Source organism: Elaeis guineensis, chromosome 16 (genome assembly GCF_000442705.2).
Source record: "Elaeis guineensis isolate ETL-2024a chromosome 16, EG11, whole genome shotgun sequence".
NCBI lineage: Eukaryota > Viridiplantae > Streptophyta > Magnoliopsida > Arecales > Arecaceae > Elaeis > Elaeis guineensis.
The window spans coordinates 25,084,369-25,099,128 of NC_026008.2; the positions used below are offsets into that span (position 1 = coordinate 25,084,369).

The 14,760-nt window shown below is 33.1% G+C and overlaps 1 protein-coding gene across 1 annotated transcript; it reads right to left on the reverse strand.

Moving 5' to 3' along the window:
* Window positions 1-6,516: 6,516 nt before the first annotated feature.
* On the reverse strand, window positions 6,517-10,497 carry LOC105059270 (uncharacterized). Its single transcript, XM_010942508.3, has 4 exons — window positions 10,296-10,497; window positions 8,099-8,264; window positions 7,728-8,009; window positions 6,517-7,337 (listed from the first exon to the last, which is right to left on the reverse strand). Exons 2-4 carry the CDS (start codon window positions 8,246-8,248, stop codon window positions 6,699-6,701), a joined length of 1,071 nt encoding a protein of 356 aa, XP_010940810.1. The 5' UTR covers window positions 8,249-8,264; window positions 10,296-10,497; the 3' UTR covers window positions 6,517-6,698.
* Between the last annotated feature and the right edge of the window lie 4,263 nt (window positions 10,498-14,760).

Sequence of the window (14,760 nt, forward strand, 5' to 3'; positions counted from 1 at the left end):
TTATTTTCTTCTTTAGAGGCACCGTATTTACCTGATCTTTGAAAAAGTAATCAATCATCACTCTTTCTACTTATGAAGCCAAATATGTTGCTGTTACATTTTGTGTTTGCCATGCTATATAGGTACGAAACCTATTGATGAAGATTCAAGTATCACAAAAGGAGGCTACAAAGATATACATCGATAATAAATCAGCAATAGAGTTAGCAAAGAATCCTATCTATCATGATCGAAGCAAGCATATTGATACAAGATATTATTTTATCTGAGATTGTGTCAAAGAGAAAATGGTACAATTTATGTACATAAAGACCAAAGATCAAGTTGCATACGTCTTCACTAAACCACTGCAAGTAAAAGCCTTTCAAAGAATAAGAAAAATTTTTAGGATTATCTCTTTGGAAGAATCAAGTTTAAGGAGCGATGTTGGAAATTAAACTTGATTAATGTTGCATGAAAATTATCAAAATCATGGGTAGATTGAAAGTCATGATAGATGAAGAGTCGTGTGTCTTTGCATTTTTTTAATACATGAGAATATGAAATGTTATATAATGTAAAAAGTTATTATAATAATGTTTGACAGAAGAAAGGTCATTATAGAATATAGGAACAAAAATGGAGCCATTCAAGGACCGAGGGGGCCATGCCCCCCCCACCAAAAAGTTTAAATAAAATATTATTAATATATATAATATAATGAATACATACATACATATACATACATACATATATATATATACATATACATACATACATACATACATATATATATATATACATATACATACATACATATATACATATATATATATATATACATATACATACATATATATATACATATATATATATATACATATACATACATATATATATATATATATATATATATATATATATATATATATATATATATATATATATATACATATACATACATATACATACATATATATATATACATACATACATATATATATATATATATATATATATATATATATATATATATATATATATATATATATATATATATATATATATATATACACATGTGTGTGTGTGTCATTGGCCCCCCAAAATTTATATTTATCTTTTTTATTAGTAGTTATTAATATTTTATTTATATATAGGAATTAATGAAAGATTTATAAAAAATAATTGAAAGTACAATAAAGTTAAAAAGTAAAAATTAAAAAAGTATAATAAATGATGTACAGCCTACGTTCGCAGCTTTTTTTTGAATAGAAAGGTACAATTCAACATTCACACTTCCCTCATTTACTTTTCATCTTTAATATAATATATTATATTGACAAAAATGGCAATTGATGTATGACGTTGAGAGACTGTAGGAATAGAAAGTAAGCCTTGCCTTTTCATATGCCAAATGCCACAAGCGAAAACTTTACTATTCTAATTCATCACCTCACTCAAGCAGAAAAGAATAGTAAAGACGATCGAGACAAAAAAAAATATATGATTGGCCGGAGACCGGAGAAAAAGAGATCTGGAGAATGAAAAAAATTTACAGTATTTGGACTCTAGAAGATTGGAGCTCTGATTCTTATAAGGCAAATCTTTTTACTGTAAGTTTATCTTTATTGGTTTAATAATTTCAAAGTAATTACTTGTTTAGAAATTGTGTAAGTTGTTAAATTAATTTTTTTTTTGTTGCAGTACCTGCATAGTTTATCTCAAATTTAAATTTTGCTGGAAGTTTTATTGGATTTGATCACTTGAAATTTTGAAATGTGAATTCATGGGTAAACAAAAAAAGTTAGATTCTTTTTTTAAAAGAAAAGAAGCTTCTGAATTGATGAATATTGAGGAACAACATACTTCAAAATCTCTTAGGACTGAGAATGATGAACAACATCCTATGCACTTAGAGTTGAAGTTGAGAATGAAGGATGTCATCTAAATTCTAATGCTAATAATGCCGACAAAATTAATATTGCTTCTTTAGGGCATGATTCAGGACTATGTCTGCAAATTGGAGAATATCCATTAAATTAGTGTGATGAAATATGTAGAGCCTATTTAAGGGCTGGTCCATATCAAATTTGCTTATCCATTTTCGCTTGTCCAATTATCTATTTTTTGGATAAAAAAATGCCCTCGTCATTTTCAAGCTTCATGGTTTACACAATTCTCTTCTTGGCTTGAGTATTCTCCTTCGAAAGATGCTGCATATTGTTTGCCATGTTATCTTTTTAATACAAAAGCATATGGAAGGCCTGGTTGGGATGTGTTTACTATCCAAGGTTTTAGAAACTGAAAAAAAAATGATGATAGAAAAAATTATGCTTTTCTGAATTATATTGGGGATGATCCATGCTAACCACAGAATAATACAGTGAGATCTTATTTAGATTTAATGAATCGGTCAAAGCATATTGATAAAATCATACACATGCAAACTGCTACTCAAATTGAAAATAATAGGTTACGAGTAAAGACTTCTATTGATGTTGTTCGTTGGCTTATACTTCAAGGGTGTGCTTTCAGAGGCATGATGAATCCATAAGTTTCAAAAATCAAGGTAACTTTATTGAGATATTAAACTTTTAGCTTTATATAATGATAAAGTTGCTAATATTGTTCTTGAGAATACTTTATCTACTGTTAAGTATATTTCTCTTATGATCCAAAAGGAGATTTTGCGTATTCTTACTAGTAAAGTTAGAAACAAGATCGTGATGATATTGAAAATTCTAAATTTTGTATCTTTATTGATGAGACACGTGATGAATCTAAAAGAGAACAAATGGCTCTTGTTATGAGATTTGTTGATAAAGAGCAGTTTATAAAGGAGCATTTTTTTGATCTTGCTCATGTCAAAAATACAACAGCTATTATAGTTAAGCATAAAATATCAATGATTTTATCTCATCATAGTCTTGATATTTGTAGTCAAGGATATGATGGTGCTAGCAGCATATGTGGTAAGTGGAAAGGTTTATAAGCGCCATTTCTTAATGATCGTCTTTGTGCATATTACGTTCACTATTTTGCTCATCAACTCTAATTAGCTTTAGTGGCTGCATCTAGAGAGGTCCATTCAGTGTGTGAGTTCTTTTCAAATTTATCTTTTATCATCAATATTGTAACTTTTTCAAGTAAATGTCATGATGAATTACAAGCCACGCAAGCTACTGAAATTGCCCGATTAATAGATTCTGATGAACTTAAAACTGAAAGAGGTGCTAATCAAATTGACACATTAAAGCGTCCTGATGATACTCGATGGAGTTCTCATTTTAATTCTATATACAGTCTTATAAAGAGTTTTATTGTTACTTGTTGTATTCTTGAAGATATCATAAAGGATGGATCCACTTTCTCTCAGTGAGGAGATGTCAGTGCTGTTTATTAAATGATCACATCTTTTGAATTAGTTTTTATTTTGCATCTCATAAAAGAAATTATGGAGATCACTCCTTTGTCAAACTCTACAGTAGAAGTCCCAAGATATTCTGAATACTTTGAATTTGATTTTAAGTACAAAAGTACTCATTCAAAATTTGAGAGATGATAGATGGAATAACTTTTTACAAGAAGTTATATCATTCTCGACATATATATATTCGAGGCCGTGGTCGTTGCCAACATGATAAAATCACTATAGAGCATCACTATTATTTTGATATATTCAATGCTTCTATAGATGTTCAATTATTGGAGTTATCTAGCTTCAGTAAACAGACAATTGAGCTTTTAAGATTAAGTGCTGCTATAGATTCAAAAAATAGTTATAAATCTTTTAATATTGATGACATTTGCACTCTTACAGAGAAGTACTATCCCATAGATTTTATTCAGCAAGAGATAATAAATTTGAGATTTCAATTGCAGCATTTTAGAATTGAAACTAGTAGCCATCCGCAACTTCAAAATTTATCTTCTATTTCATAGCTATGCAAGAAATTAGTAGAAACTAGAAAGTCTAAGACCTTTTATCTTGTTGATAGATTGATTCGTCTCATCTTAACTCTTCGAGTATCAACTGCAACTAGTGAACAGATATTTTCAGCAATAAAGATTGTCAAAACAAGGCTCTGTAATAAAATAAAAGATGAATTTCTTGCAGATAGTATGGTTATCTATATTGGTAGAGAGATTGCTGACACTATCAACTTAGATTAAATATTTGATGATTTTATTTCTCTAAAAGAGCGTCGGTCGTAATTCTAGGTATATTTTCACTTCACATCTTATATTTTTTTACTTATTAAACCATGATCTTGTGCTTCCTTGTTGCATATAATTTAGATATTTATATTGAATTAAAAAGTATGTTTATTATTGGTTTTGGCCCCCTAATATAAATATCTTGGTTCTGCCACCGTATGCGAAGGGTTGTCATGAAGTCTATATAAAGGATCGTATTCATGCTCATGTGACACAAACTAATCTAAAAAAAACTAATATAAAGTTCTTTTCATTTCCTTTCTTACTTCATTTCTTGACCTACCTCACTTCTAAACAACCGACACTCGTTTCATAGCCCTCCATTACATCATCGTCCAACATCGAGAGCACAGGCAAGCCCAACTCAGCAACTCCAAAGAAAAATAAAATGCTCCTGACGAATCCTATAATCATTGACCCACCACACTGCCTTCTCTGCCTACCTGCCCACATCGCTTGCTCTTTCGGCCACAAAAGCTTTGGTAATATGATATATATTATAATTATATACTATAAGTATAATTATAATATGTAATAAATAATATATTATATATTATATGCTATATATATTATAATATAATATATATCATGATACATCTTATAATGTTATGTAATATATATACAATATAATATTATATTATATAATACATATGTTTATCTTATTTTTAAATTTTTTTGATAAATTGACTATATTACAAAGATTTTTGTATAAAGACATCCATGAGAGTCGGTGTACAAAATATTCTTCAATCGGGAGAGATCCACAAAAGCAACTCTCATATCTTTTAATTTCTTTTTAATTTTTATATATTAGTTGATTAGTTTTTTATTCTATACTTTCTAATTTTATATGGTTTATTTAATTATACTTCTAGTTTGTTACTTGTTCTATTTTAATTTTTCCCATATGATCAATCTGTCTTTTAGTAAGCTTACTCTCATATATTTTTCTCTTGTTTATTTATTTTATATCTCTTTTTTATGATATTTGATCTATTTTAGTTGCTTATTCAACTCTCACTTTGTACGGTATATTTATTATCTTTAAACATGTATTGCTTGTGCGCATTTGCTGGTTCTCAAAAACAAAAAAGAATATTTCAAACATATCCGAAATTAGCATCTTTTGGGCAGTAAATATGCAAGCTATATTTGAAAATGAATTTTACCATATTATGAATGTAAAATAATATAATTCTATTACTTATCTAGGCACACCAGTGGCTTGTCACCAAAATATAAAATTTATAATCGGTCATTATAAATCTTCACAATATTTTCAAAAGGTCACAAAGAAAAAAAAACAAAGTAAATTGCCGCATATTCATTTTTTTCTGGTCATATAATCAATTAAGTTTTTCTAGACTGCCCAATGACAATAACTCTTATCCGTTGACCAGGATTTGCATCAATCCAAAAGAACCAAAAAATCAAAGATTTCACTTCTTACTCTTAGTGATGGATATTCAGACTTCTCAAATTAAGTAGGTCACTACAACATGTCATGACCAATCAATTCAGCTCTGCTCCCCTAAAAGAATCTGATTCCATAAGATAATCTGTTTATAAAAATACTGATGATATTTTTCCTAAAACGAAAGAGATAAAAACTTATTTATCAAATTGTTTCGTTCACGCATCTCTATGCATCAAACATTATGCATCCTTTTTCCCTTTACATGTTTTGGTAGATAGTTGCACCAAGTTGCACGAGCTGGAGCTACACACCAACAATATAAGTCTTTTTAGCCTTCTTAGCTATCGATTAGCAGAATTTTAAGCACCTTCTTTTCTACCCAAAATTCTCTTGGTTATACATCTGGTAAAATGAACTATGATCCGACTATTAAACATGTTCAAACTTTGATAAATCATGTTATGAAACCAACCCCAAATAAACCACATGGTTTTGTGGCAAAGGTTTTAAGTCTTAATAACAACTTGGATCAACAGATACTGTAAGTAAAAGGATAACGTACAATCAATATAGTGAGAATATAAAATGAAGACTTTTTGGCAAGGGTTTGTTCCACCCATCTTTGTGGGACTCTTTGGTTCACACACTCTCATCAACTTCTTTTACTCTTAGAGGGTGGCTGGTGTGACTTTATTTGTTAAGACTTGGTCCACCACCACAAAATAAAGCAGTGAACAGAATCAAGTCAAGACACCACCCACCAACTCCACAAGGGCCAATCAGTCACAACTGTCTACCTTTACTCCATAATGCAGCCAAAGGCCAAAGGATAAGCATCTTTGAATGCATTGTTCCATACATCACACTACAGCCCGAGATCCAGTAATATCTAGAATATAATATCACGCAATTCTAGTTTACAGCATCAGCTGCAAACAATTCCAACTGCTCTTTATTCTTATTCTCACCTCCTTTCTCTGAGGATTTCTCAAATATACTGATGCAAGCATCCATGTTGTCTTTTATAGCACGAATAACAACAACGATAGTTTTAATGGTCATAAACAAATATTGTTTACCATTATCAGCCGCACACACTTGCAGTCGGTGCAGTAGCTGAAGATGAGCCGGAACCTGCCACCTTGAGCGGAAGTGGATCCCAGACTCTTCCCTCACCCTCACTGCACTGCCCACTCTTTTTCAGACTAAAAGCTTCCTTGCTAGTAGGACTTCCAGAGACCCTTGCCGCAGCCACTGCCTTCAGCCGGTAACGTTCAGCCCTTGAACCAATGGTCTGACCTAAAATAGAGGCTGCTATAGTGAATGCCATTGCAGTCTTTGGCATAAGCACGGACTTCCTCAGCATTGCAATGAATGGAACAGCAGCATGGATAGCTGCAAACCATTGTGGGGAGAATTTTAATGTGTGCTCTCGCCATATCCCAAGGGGAACATTGGCTGCCATGCCTAGCAAGGCAATCGCTAGCATCTTAGCAGGCAAGGGCTGGGGGCGGAGGTTCTTCACGAGGGCTGTTCGGGCTAGTGCTGCTCGAGCAGCCACCACAGCAGGTGGACACCTTAGTTTCACACCTGGTGGTGGCTGTAGGGCCTTTGCAACAAGAGGTAGGACACGGCTCACTGCCCTGTAGGACTTTGCAATAGGGCACTGCCCAGTTTCCAGCCACTCATTGCTGAGTGCTTCATGTGAGGAATCTCCTCCTTTCTGAAACAAGAGCATAATAAGCAGAAGTAAGAAGTTGGGCAAACAAATCATCTTCCTCACTTAACAGATAATTCAGACTGCCTTTTCCAACCTTGCTGGAATAAAAAAAATGCTACAGTTTTCCACCATGATTACGATTATTCTTATTAAAGGCATCTACGGCTTTAGAGGTCTAAATAGAAGAAAAACCGGTTGTTGAACCCCAAGGAAAAGCTCCAACTAACATGTCTTTCAGTAATGGGAAGAGGGTGTGGCATGCCAGCCATTTTAAGCATAGGCTAGCAGTACATGATAATAACTGAGTCCTACCTAATTGATAGATAGGTATCTGAAAATGTATAGCAAGCGAGAGCCCTGACCAGATAAAGTTTAAAGTGATGCAATGCTAACCTGTGAAGGATCATTCTTGGAGGATCTGTTCTTCTGTTTCTTCCACTTGTTTGAGAAGAAATCAAAGCCAAAGGGTCCTCCAAGTCCAAAAGCTGAGAGGCTGATAGTAGCTGCCTTGGCCGCTAATGGGTTAAACTGTGGTGCAGGCTCAGGTTCCACATTTTCATCATGCATGTATGATTTTCCTGAAAGTGGGACAACTCCATCACGTCCATGGAAAAGCCTGAATGCCATATCAAAGTTGGGTCCATCTTCAAAGATTGGACCCTTGGCTCCTCTTACCTAAAAGAAGCACAAAAAGCATGAGTAAGGATCAACATCCACATGTAAAGATAAACTCACTTACAATCAAGGATAGGATAATAAATTACAGGAGCAGGAAAATTGACAGATGAAGAGAATGAAAACTTGGTGGGTGCATTGATGTTTCTCAAAAATGGGCACTTTTGGATGTCCGGATGGGCAAACAAATTCTCAGATGCTGACGATTCACTGGTAAAACCACTGAAGAAGAGTTCCATTTCGACAATGAGCAGCCTGAAAAATCAAAAAACCACGCTTGTTCATATCTATAACTATCAGATGATCATAAAAAAGGAAAGAAAACATTAGCCCACAAAGAACAGATCTATGGAAGGAGTTCGACAATTACGTGCAGTGATGAAAAGCTAAAAGAAATAGACTTGATATATAAACAGCATTGCCCCAAAAAAAAAAAAAAGAAAAGGAAAAAAAAAAGAAAAGAAAAAATGCCTATACAAGAATAAGGAAATAAATAACCTCTTGCCAAATTGGAGGTATGTGCAATTTATTTCCCAGCTTACATATTAAATAATTTCTATGAACCTGAAGAATGCAAGTATGCAACTAAAACTAAAAGAAAATTGTGAAAAAAAAAAGTGTCCTGGATAGCTAGGTCATACCATGCACTTCACTGATATTGAAAAGAGAGAGAGCATATCCACAGGAACATGGATCCAACCCTAGGACTAAAATCTAGTGAAGCTGAATGAAGCATTACTTTGTCATGCAGTGGCCTATGGAGATTGGGGCGCTACAACAGTTGAGAGTATGTAGAGAATTATCTGATTGGAGAAATCATTGGCAAGCATAACATATATAAATTAGGTGAAGAAAAAGAAAAAAGATAAAGTGATCAAAACCCATGTTAATCAAAATCCTATAAGACTAGCAAACTGGTAATAAACTGAAATAATTTATATCACCAAGGCATCAAAGTGATTAAAAGAAAAAGAAAAGGAAGGCTGGCAGAAAAGGAGAATAAAACAGAATGAAAAGTGGTAAGCAGCCAGGGGGTCTGAGTCTTTCAAGTCATGTAAAATATAGAGAGTTATGACTAAGGATGATCAAACATCGGTTATTTTTCCGTGTGCAAAGTTGTTAATTATGATACACAAGTTTAAAAAAAAAATTATGTTACTAATAGCCACAGTGTCTAATTTATATCACAGTAACATGATAGTCATTAGAAATGAACATTGAAGAAGACTATAAAGTAATATCCCTTTCATAACCGTAAACCAAAACTCTATATATTCTAATTGTTGGAAAATATCACTGGCATAGGCTAAAATTACAACTACTATTTTTTCAGCTTTTACTATATAAGATGACCATTTCAAATGCCTCCTACAGACAAGCATAGATTTAACACAGGATCCCTGGTGAATAAAAAAAATCAGATAAAAATGAACATGATACAGTTACAAAAAAGCAGTAACATAATTTACACAAAGTCTATAAGTTAAACCATCCCAATTTCATCATCAGACTTCTGTTTCCCTTGGAGCATTTATACATAATTGACATTTCTGATATGTAAAAGTTGTCTTTTAGTAGCACTTGAAAGATGAAATTCAAGCCCAGATTTGGTATCATGTGGTCAAAATTGGCCTCAAATCAGCTATATACTGCTCCACCGATATTCTATAAGAAAAGGAAGTCATGCAAGCTATCAGAATTTCAACTGCACACCACTAAAACAAGAGCTCTATCTAAACCTACTTCTGGATCATCAATACAGAAGACGAGTAACAACTTAATCAAATATGCAGCATCGTAATCCAGAGTCAAAATCACAATAGGCTAACTGAACCAAAGAAACCGACCGCAGGATCTCACAAAATTATAGAAGGAAACAGTAAGATCACAACAACTCGAATTTCCCAAGAAATACCCATATCCATTCATAACAGACTCGAAAATCTCCCAAAAACCTACACCAAACAACAGATCACGATTTCATGAGTCTACTTTGAAGGTTTTAATCTCCCAGAAGACCTCCAATAACCATGAAGATATTAATCTCTATGAACCCTAAAAATCCCATCTTTCCTCCAAAATCTGATCCAAATCATCCATCCAAACACGAATTACAAACATAATCCCCGAAGTATAAGAAACAACCATAAATTTAAAGAAAAAACAGAGAAAACGAAGACACGCGTGATCCAACCAAATGGAAACGACAAAGGGGTCACAAACGAGGAAAAATGGAGTATTTGATCGCAATCAAAGCCTGGAATTAGGGAAAAACAAATGAAATACCTCGAGAGACGAAGCTTTTGAGTAGATTTTGGACGCAAACTATTTCTCCCTCAATTCCCCTTTTCCCGGACAGGCAGGAACCCAGAGTTCGGAAGAAACGTGTGGAGAACACGGGAGCGCCTCTCGCCCTTTTTGTCTCCGCCGGGAAGGTCACCGGTTGAGCCAGTCACCCTTTCCATCATTCACCCGCGACTGCCGGTTGCTCCACCGTCGCCTGGTCCTTTTTTTTTTTTTTACGTTAAAGTTGAGTGGTCGTCGCCCGATCTGGCGGAGGGAGGGCATATCTCCGCCGTTGGATGGGAGCCGGCTTTCGAATGGAAACTTAGCTGTCACCAGGATTAACGAGGCTTCTAGAAGCTAGAATTTCCCGAGATGCAAATGGATACGCGCGAATAGCCCTAATTGTCTATTTTTTTAATATATTTTTGATTGGTATTAAGACCTCTAACGGGCGCATTAAATTATTGGACAATCTGGTGATTCATAAAAATTATTTATTTAAAAAAATAATTATAAAAAAATAAATTTTATTATATTTGAATGATAAAAAATTATTTTATAAAATGATACTGAAAAATATTATATTTAATTAAAAATAATCTTATATAAAAATATGATGAAATTTATAAATATATTTTTTACTATAAAATAATTTTTTTAATATTAAGATAGCATTGTAATATCTAATTAATTTTTATATAATGGTTATAGTCATATAATTTTTTGTATAATGTTATTTTTATTTTTATTTTTTTTAAAAATTTTATTGAATAAATTTGAAAAGACATCAAATAAATTTAATGATTATATATGCAGATTTATTGAAGTTATTTTTATCAAGAATAGACCATCACTATTTAGAAATTTATAAAATTCCAATCTTCCATATTTGAAAACTGTTTTAACTTTTCTCTCTAGAAAATAAATTTGAGGTCATTAATATTTTTATCATCTCTCTCTTTCATTTTTGATACTAAATATGATAATTTGATATGAAATTTATTTTTTCATATCAGATTATCTCCATCCAAACAGGCCATCAAATATTTTTTTTCTTCTCAGGTACACACCCTCTTTATAGAAGTTTTCTTAAAAATAAAATAGAGCTATAATTTTAGAATATCTCTATATTTTTTAGTTTTTCAATTTGAATTGACCCGACGGATGGAGAGGCTCCACAAATTCTTTAACTAAATATGGAAGTTGGCACTCATGAATTTCATATCAAATTATCCTCATCCAAACAGATCCTTAAATATTTCTTTTCTTCTTAGGTACACACCCTCCTCGTAGTTATAGAAGTTTTCTTAACAATAAAATAGAGGTACAATTTAGGAATATCTCTACATTTCTTAGTTTTTCAATTTGAATTGACCCGACGGATTGAGAGGCTCCACAAATTCTTTAACTAAATATGGAAGTTGGCGCATGGGTATTTATTTCAACCTAATCCTCATTTCAGCCCATTTGTTGGCTAATGAGAACGAGGCTCACCACCCTTCTACCCCTCTGCGTTGGCGAGAAAATGGTGGAAGTTGGCACATGGGTGCTTTTTCTTTTTTTTTGGTAGAAAGCACATGGGTATCTTAAAGAAAACTTGATGCCTCTTTTTTGGGTAACCTGAAAGAGTAGCAGAAGAACAATATGGACAGCAAAAACAATCTAATATCCTGCTGATGGACCAAGCCCAAAGTGTCAAAGCAAAGAATATAAGAAAAATGTTGATGCAAAGTGGAGTCTTTGGAGATGTCAAATGTGGATCAACTACCAGCCAACCTATCAGCTGCACAATTGGCTTCAAGAAATCCATGTGCAACTTTTAAAAATCGAACAAATGAATAAGTTCTAGGACATCACCAAGCAGAGGAATTGAAGACGCTCCCATTGAACCTTCCACTATGTTCGCATAATTATAGAGATATTATAGGGATGTCAAGGGATTTGCAGAGATATTATAGGGATGTCAAGGGATTTATAGAGATATTATGGGGATGTCTTTCATTATATTTGATTGTATTTCCTTTCTTTTTCTCCCTGTATTATACATAAATATATAATGCCTTGTAGAGTCAAAGATCATCAAATATACCAACAATTCTTCTATATGCTATTGTGCTTTTACAATTTCATGGTATCAGAGCCTAAATAGTTTTGGTCATCCTCTTCTAGTTGGAATCTTGGTATATTGGTTTCTTTGTTATCTGGTCTGTTTGGTCGTTCTGTTCTCTAATTTATCTGATTTTAGGGTGATCCCACTGCACCAAATCTATTTTTCCACCTCTCCTAAAAATGGACGTTTCTCAACCAATTTTAACCATTCTTGTTGGTTCTAAAAATTATGGTTGATGGACTCAAAGCATGCGGAAGTTTTCTCATAAGATGAAAGGTTTGGCGTATTGTTCCCGGTGACATTATTGCACCAGTTCATGGCGAAGGAGAAACTGAGATAAAATTTACTGACCAGCTAAAAGATTGGGACAGTAAAAATCACCAGATTATTACATGGATTCCTAATACTAGCATGCCTTCCATTCATGTTCAGTTTGAGTAGATTGAGACGGCCAAAGAGGAATGTGATTTTTGCTAGCAGATACATGTCAATATCAATTGTGGAGTGCTCTTCATAGTTTGAAACAGGAATCTAGCCAATCTATCAATAATTTTTTGGCACAAATACGACCTTTATGGAATCAGCTGGCTCAAACTCAAATAACTGAGGATCAAAAGCGAATCATTCAGTTCTTAATGGCCCTTAATTCTAATTATGAGCCTATTCGTGCATCTTTATTGCATCGTAATCCTATGCCGATACTGGACACTGCAATTGCAGAGTTAATGTATGAAGAAACTCGACTTGGACTTATAAAGTCACAAAGTTCTGATACTATATTCCTTGCTTCTTCTCGTTATCAACATGGCACTCGTCCTCAGCAAACAATATTGGACCCAAGTACTGCAAGCATTGTCACAAAAACGGGCATCTCATCTCTGAATGTCTCACTATTGAATGCAGATGCTATCATAAGATCGGTCATATTGTGGAAAACTGCCCTGCCAACCCTTCCAGACCCAAGGGAGTCCCATCCAAACGCAAGTTTCTATCAAGATTTGCTGTTGCTGCTGCTACTGATTCTATTGAAAATTGTGTCCTAAAACTAATTGTCTCTCTGTAGATGATTGTGCTATTTCTAAATTGTATATGAATTATAAATTAATAAAAATTATTTGATAATTTCATCATAAATTTTGCATCTTCTTTATTGAACTCTTGTGTTATAATAAAGTCTTTAGAACTACTTTCAATTGATAAAGGAGGATTTATCATATAGTTCTTAAATATTGTTCGCGACCAAATGATACGTTATTAGTAGGACGATAATGTTTATCAAGTATAGATCGTTGTATGCCATATGGATTGGTTATCTTCCGAACCAAGGAGTGTGGAGACACTGGTATAGCATGCAGGTGAAATGTAGGGGTACATTTATACTGAATATATCTAACTACGGAGCGCTCTGCTATCAAGAGCTGCTCACGAAGGATATGAAAATAAGTGTCCCTCCAACCTGACATCACTCCGGTGACTTGCAAGTAACTTATTGTACTTTGGTACCGGACTACCTATATTTCTAATACAGTAATGAAAGATTTTTGGGTACAGTCAAGTACTTGCAAAGTTTGTGTTTGAGTCAAGATGAAATTGATCGCTCTAAGTTATTGGAGAAAATGCTTCGATGTTTTTCAATTTAGTAAAACCTTGATCAGGATAATTCTTGTGATGAGTCATAGGATTTATAAGATTGAAACACTATCCAGATGTACTAATTAAGACTTAACAGTTTAACTCTGAAGTTATCCTGAGCATTGAGGGTCAAAGAGATGATTATACAGTAAACATATTCCTAAGTTCTTGAATGTTGCTGTGTAATGATTTAATTTTTCCGACATCGGGTATCATTACTAGATGATTACTTTGATTAGTATAAAAATTTATTTTTGTACTATAGACTTAATGTTCGAACCTATAGGGTCACATATATTAGAGGTTCCTGTTTGATCAGATGGCTGATCAATAGTTATAAATCGTTGAATGGTATAATCGTCAATATGATTGATGATTAACCTTGTGTAAATATTGCAATAATATAATTTGCTAAGGGTTAGTAAATTATAGGAAGATTAATGAGTAATAAGATTGCTGATTAACTCAATTTGATTAAGCAATAAGATTCGGATCAAATCTAATTGAATTAGATTCAATTAGATTTAACTCGATTAGGTTATAAGTTAACCTAATCGCTAAGAGAGATTAATTCCTGATTTGATCAGGACTTAAGTTAGTTAATTCTTAATTAGATTAAAATTTGATAAAGGTGATTGAGAGCCAAATTAGATTGGGTTCATTAATCATTTGAGTCTAACCAAATATGATTTGGTGAGGATCAAGTTAGAACCAATTTGAATT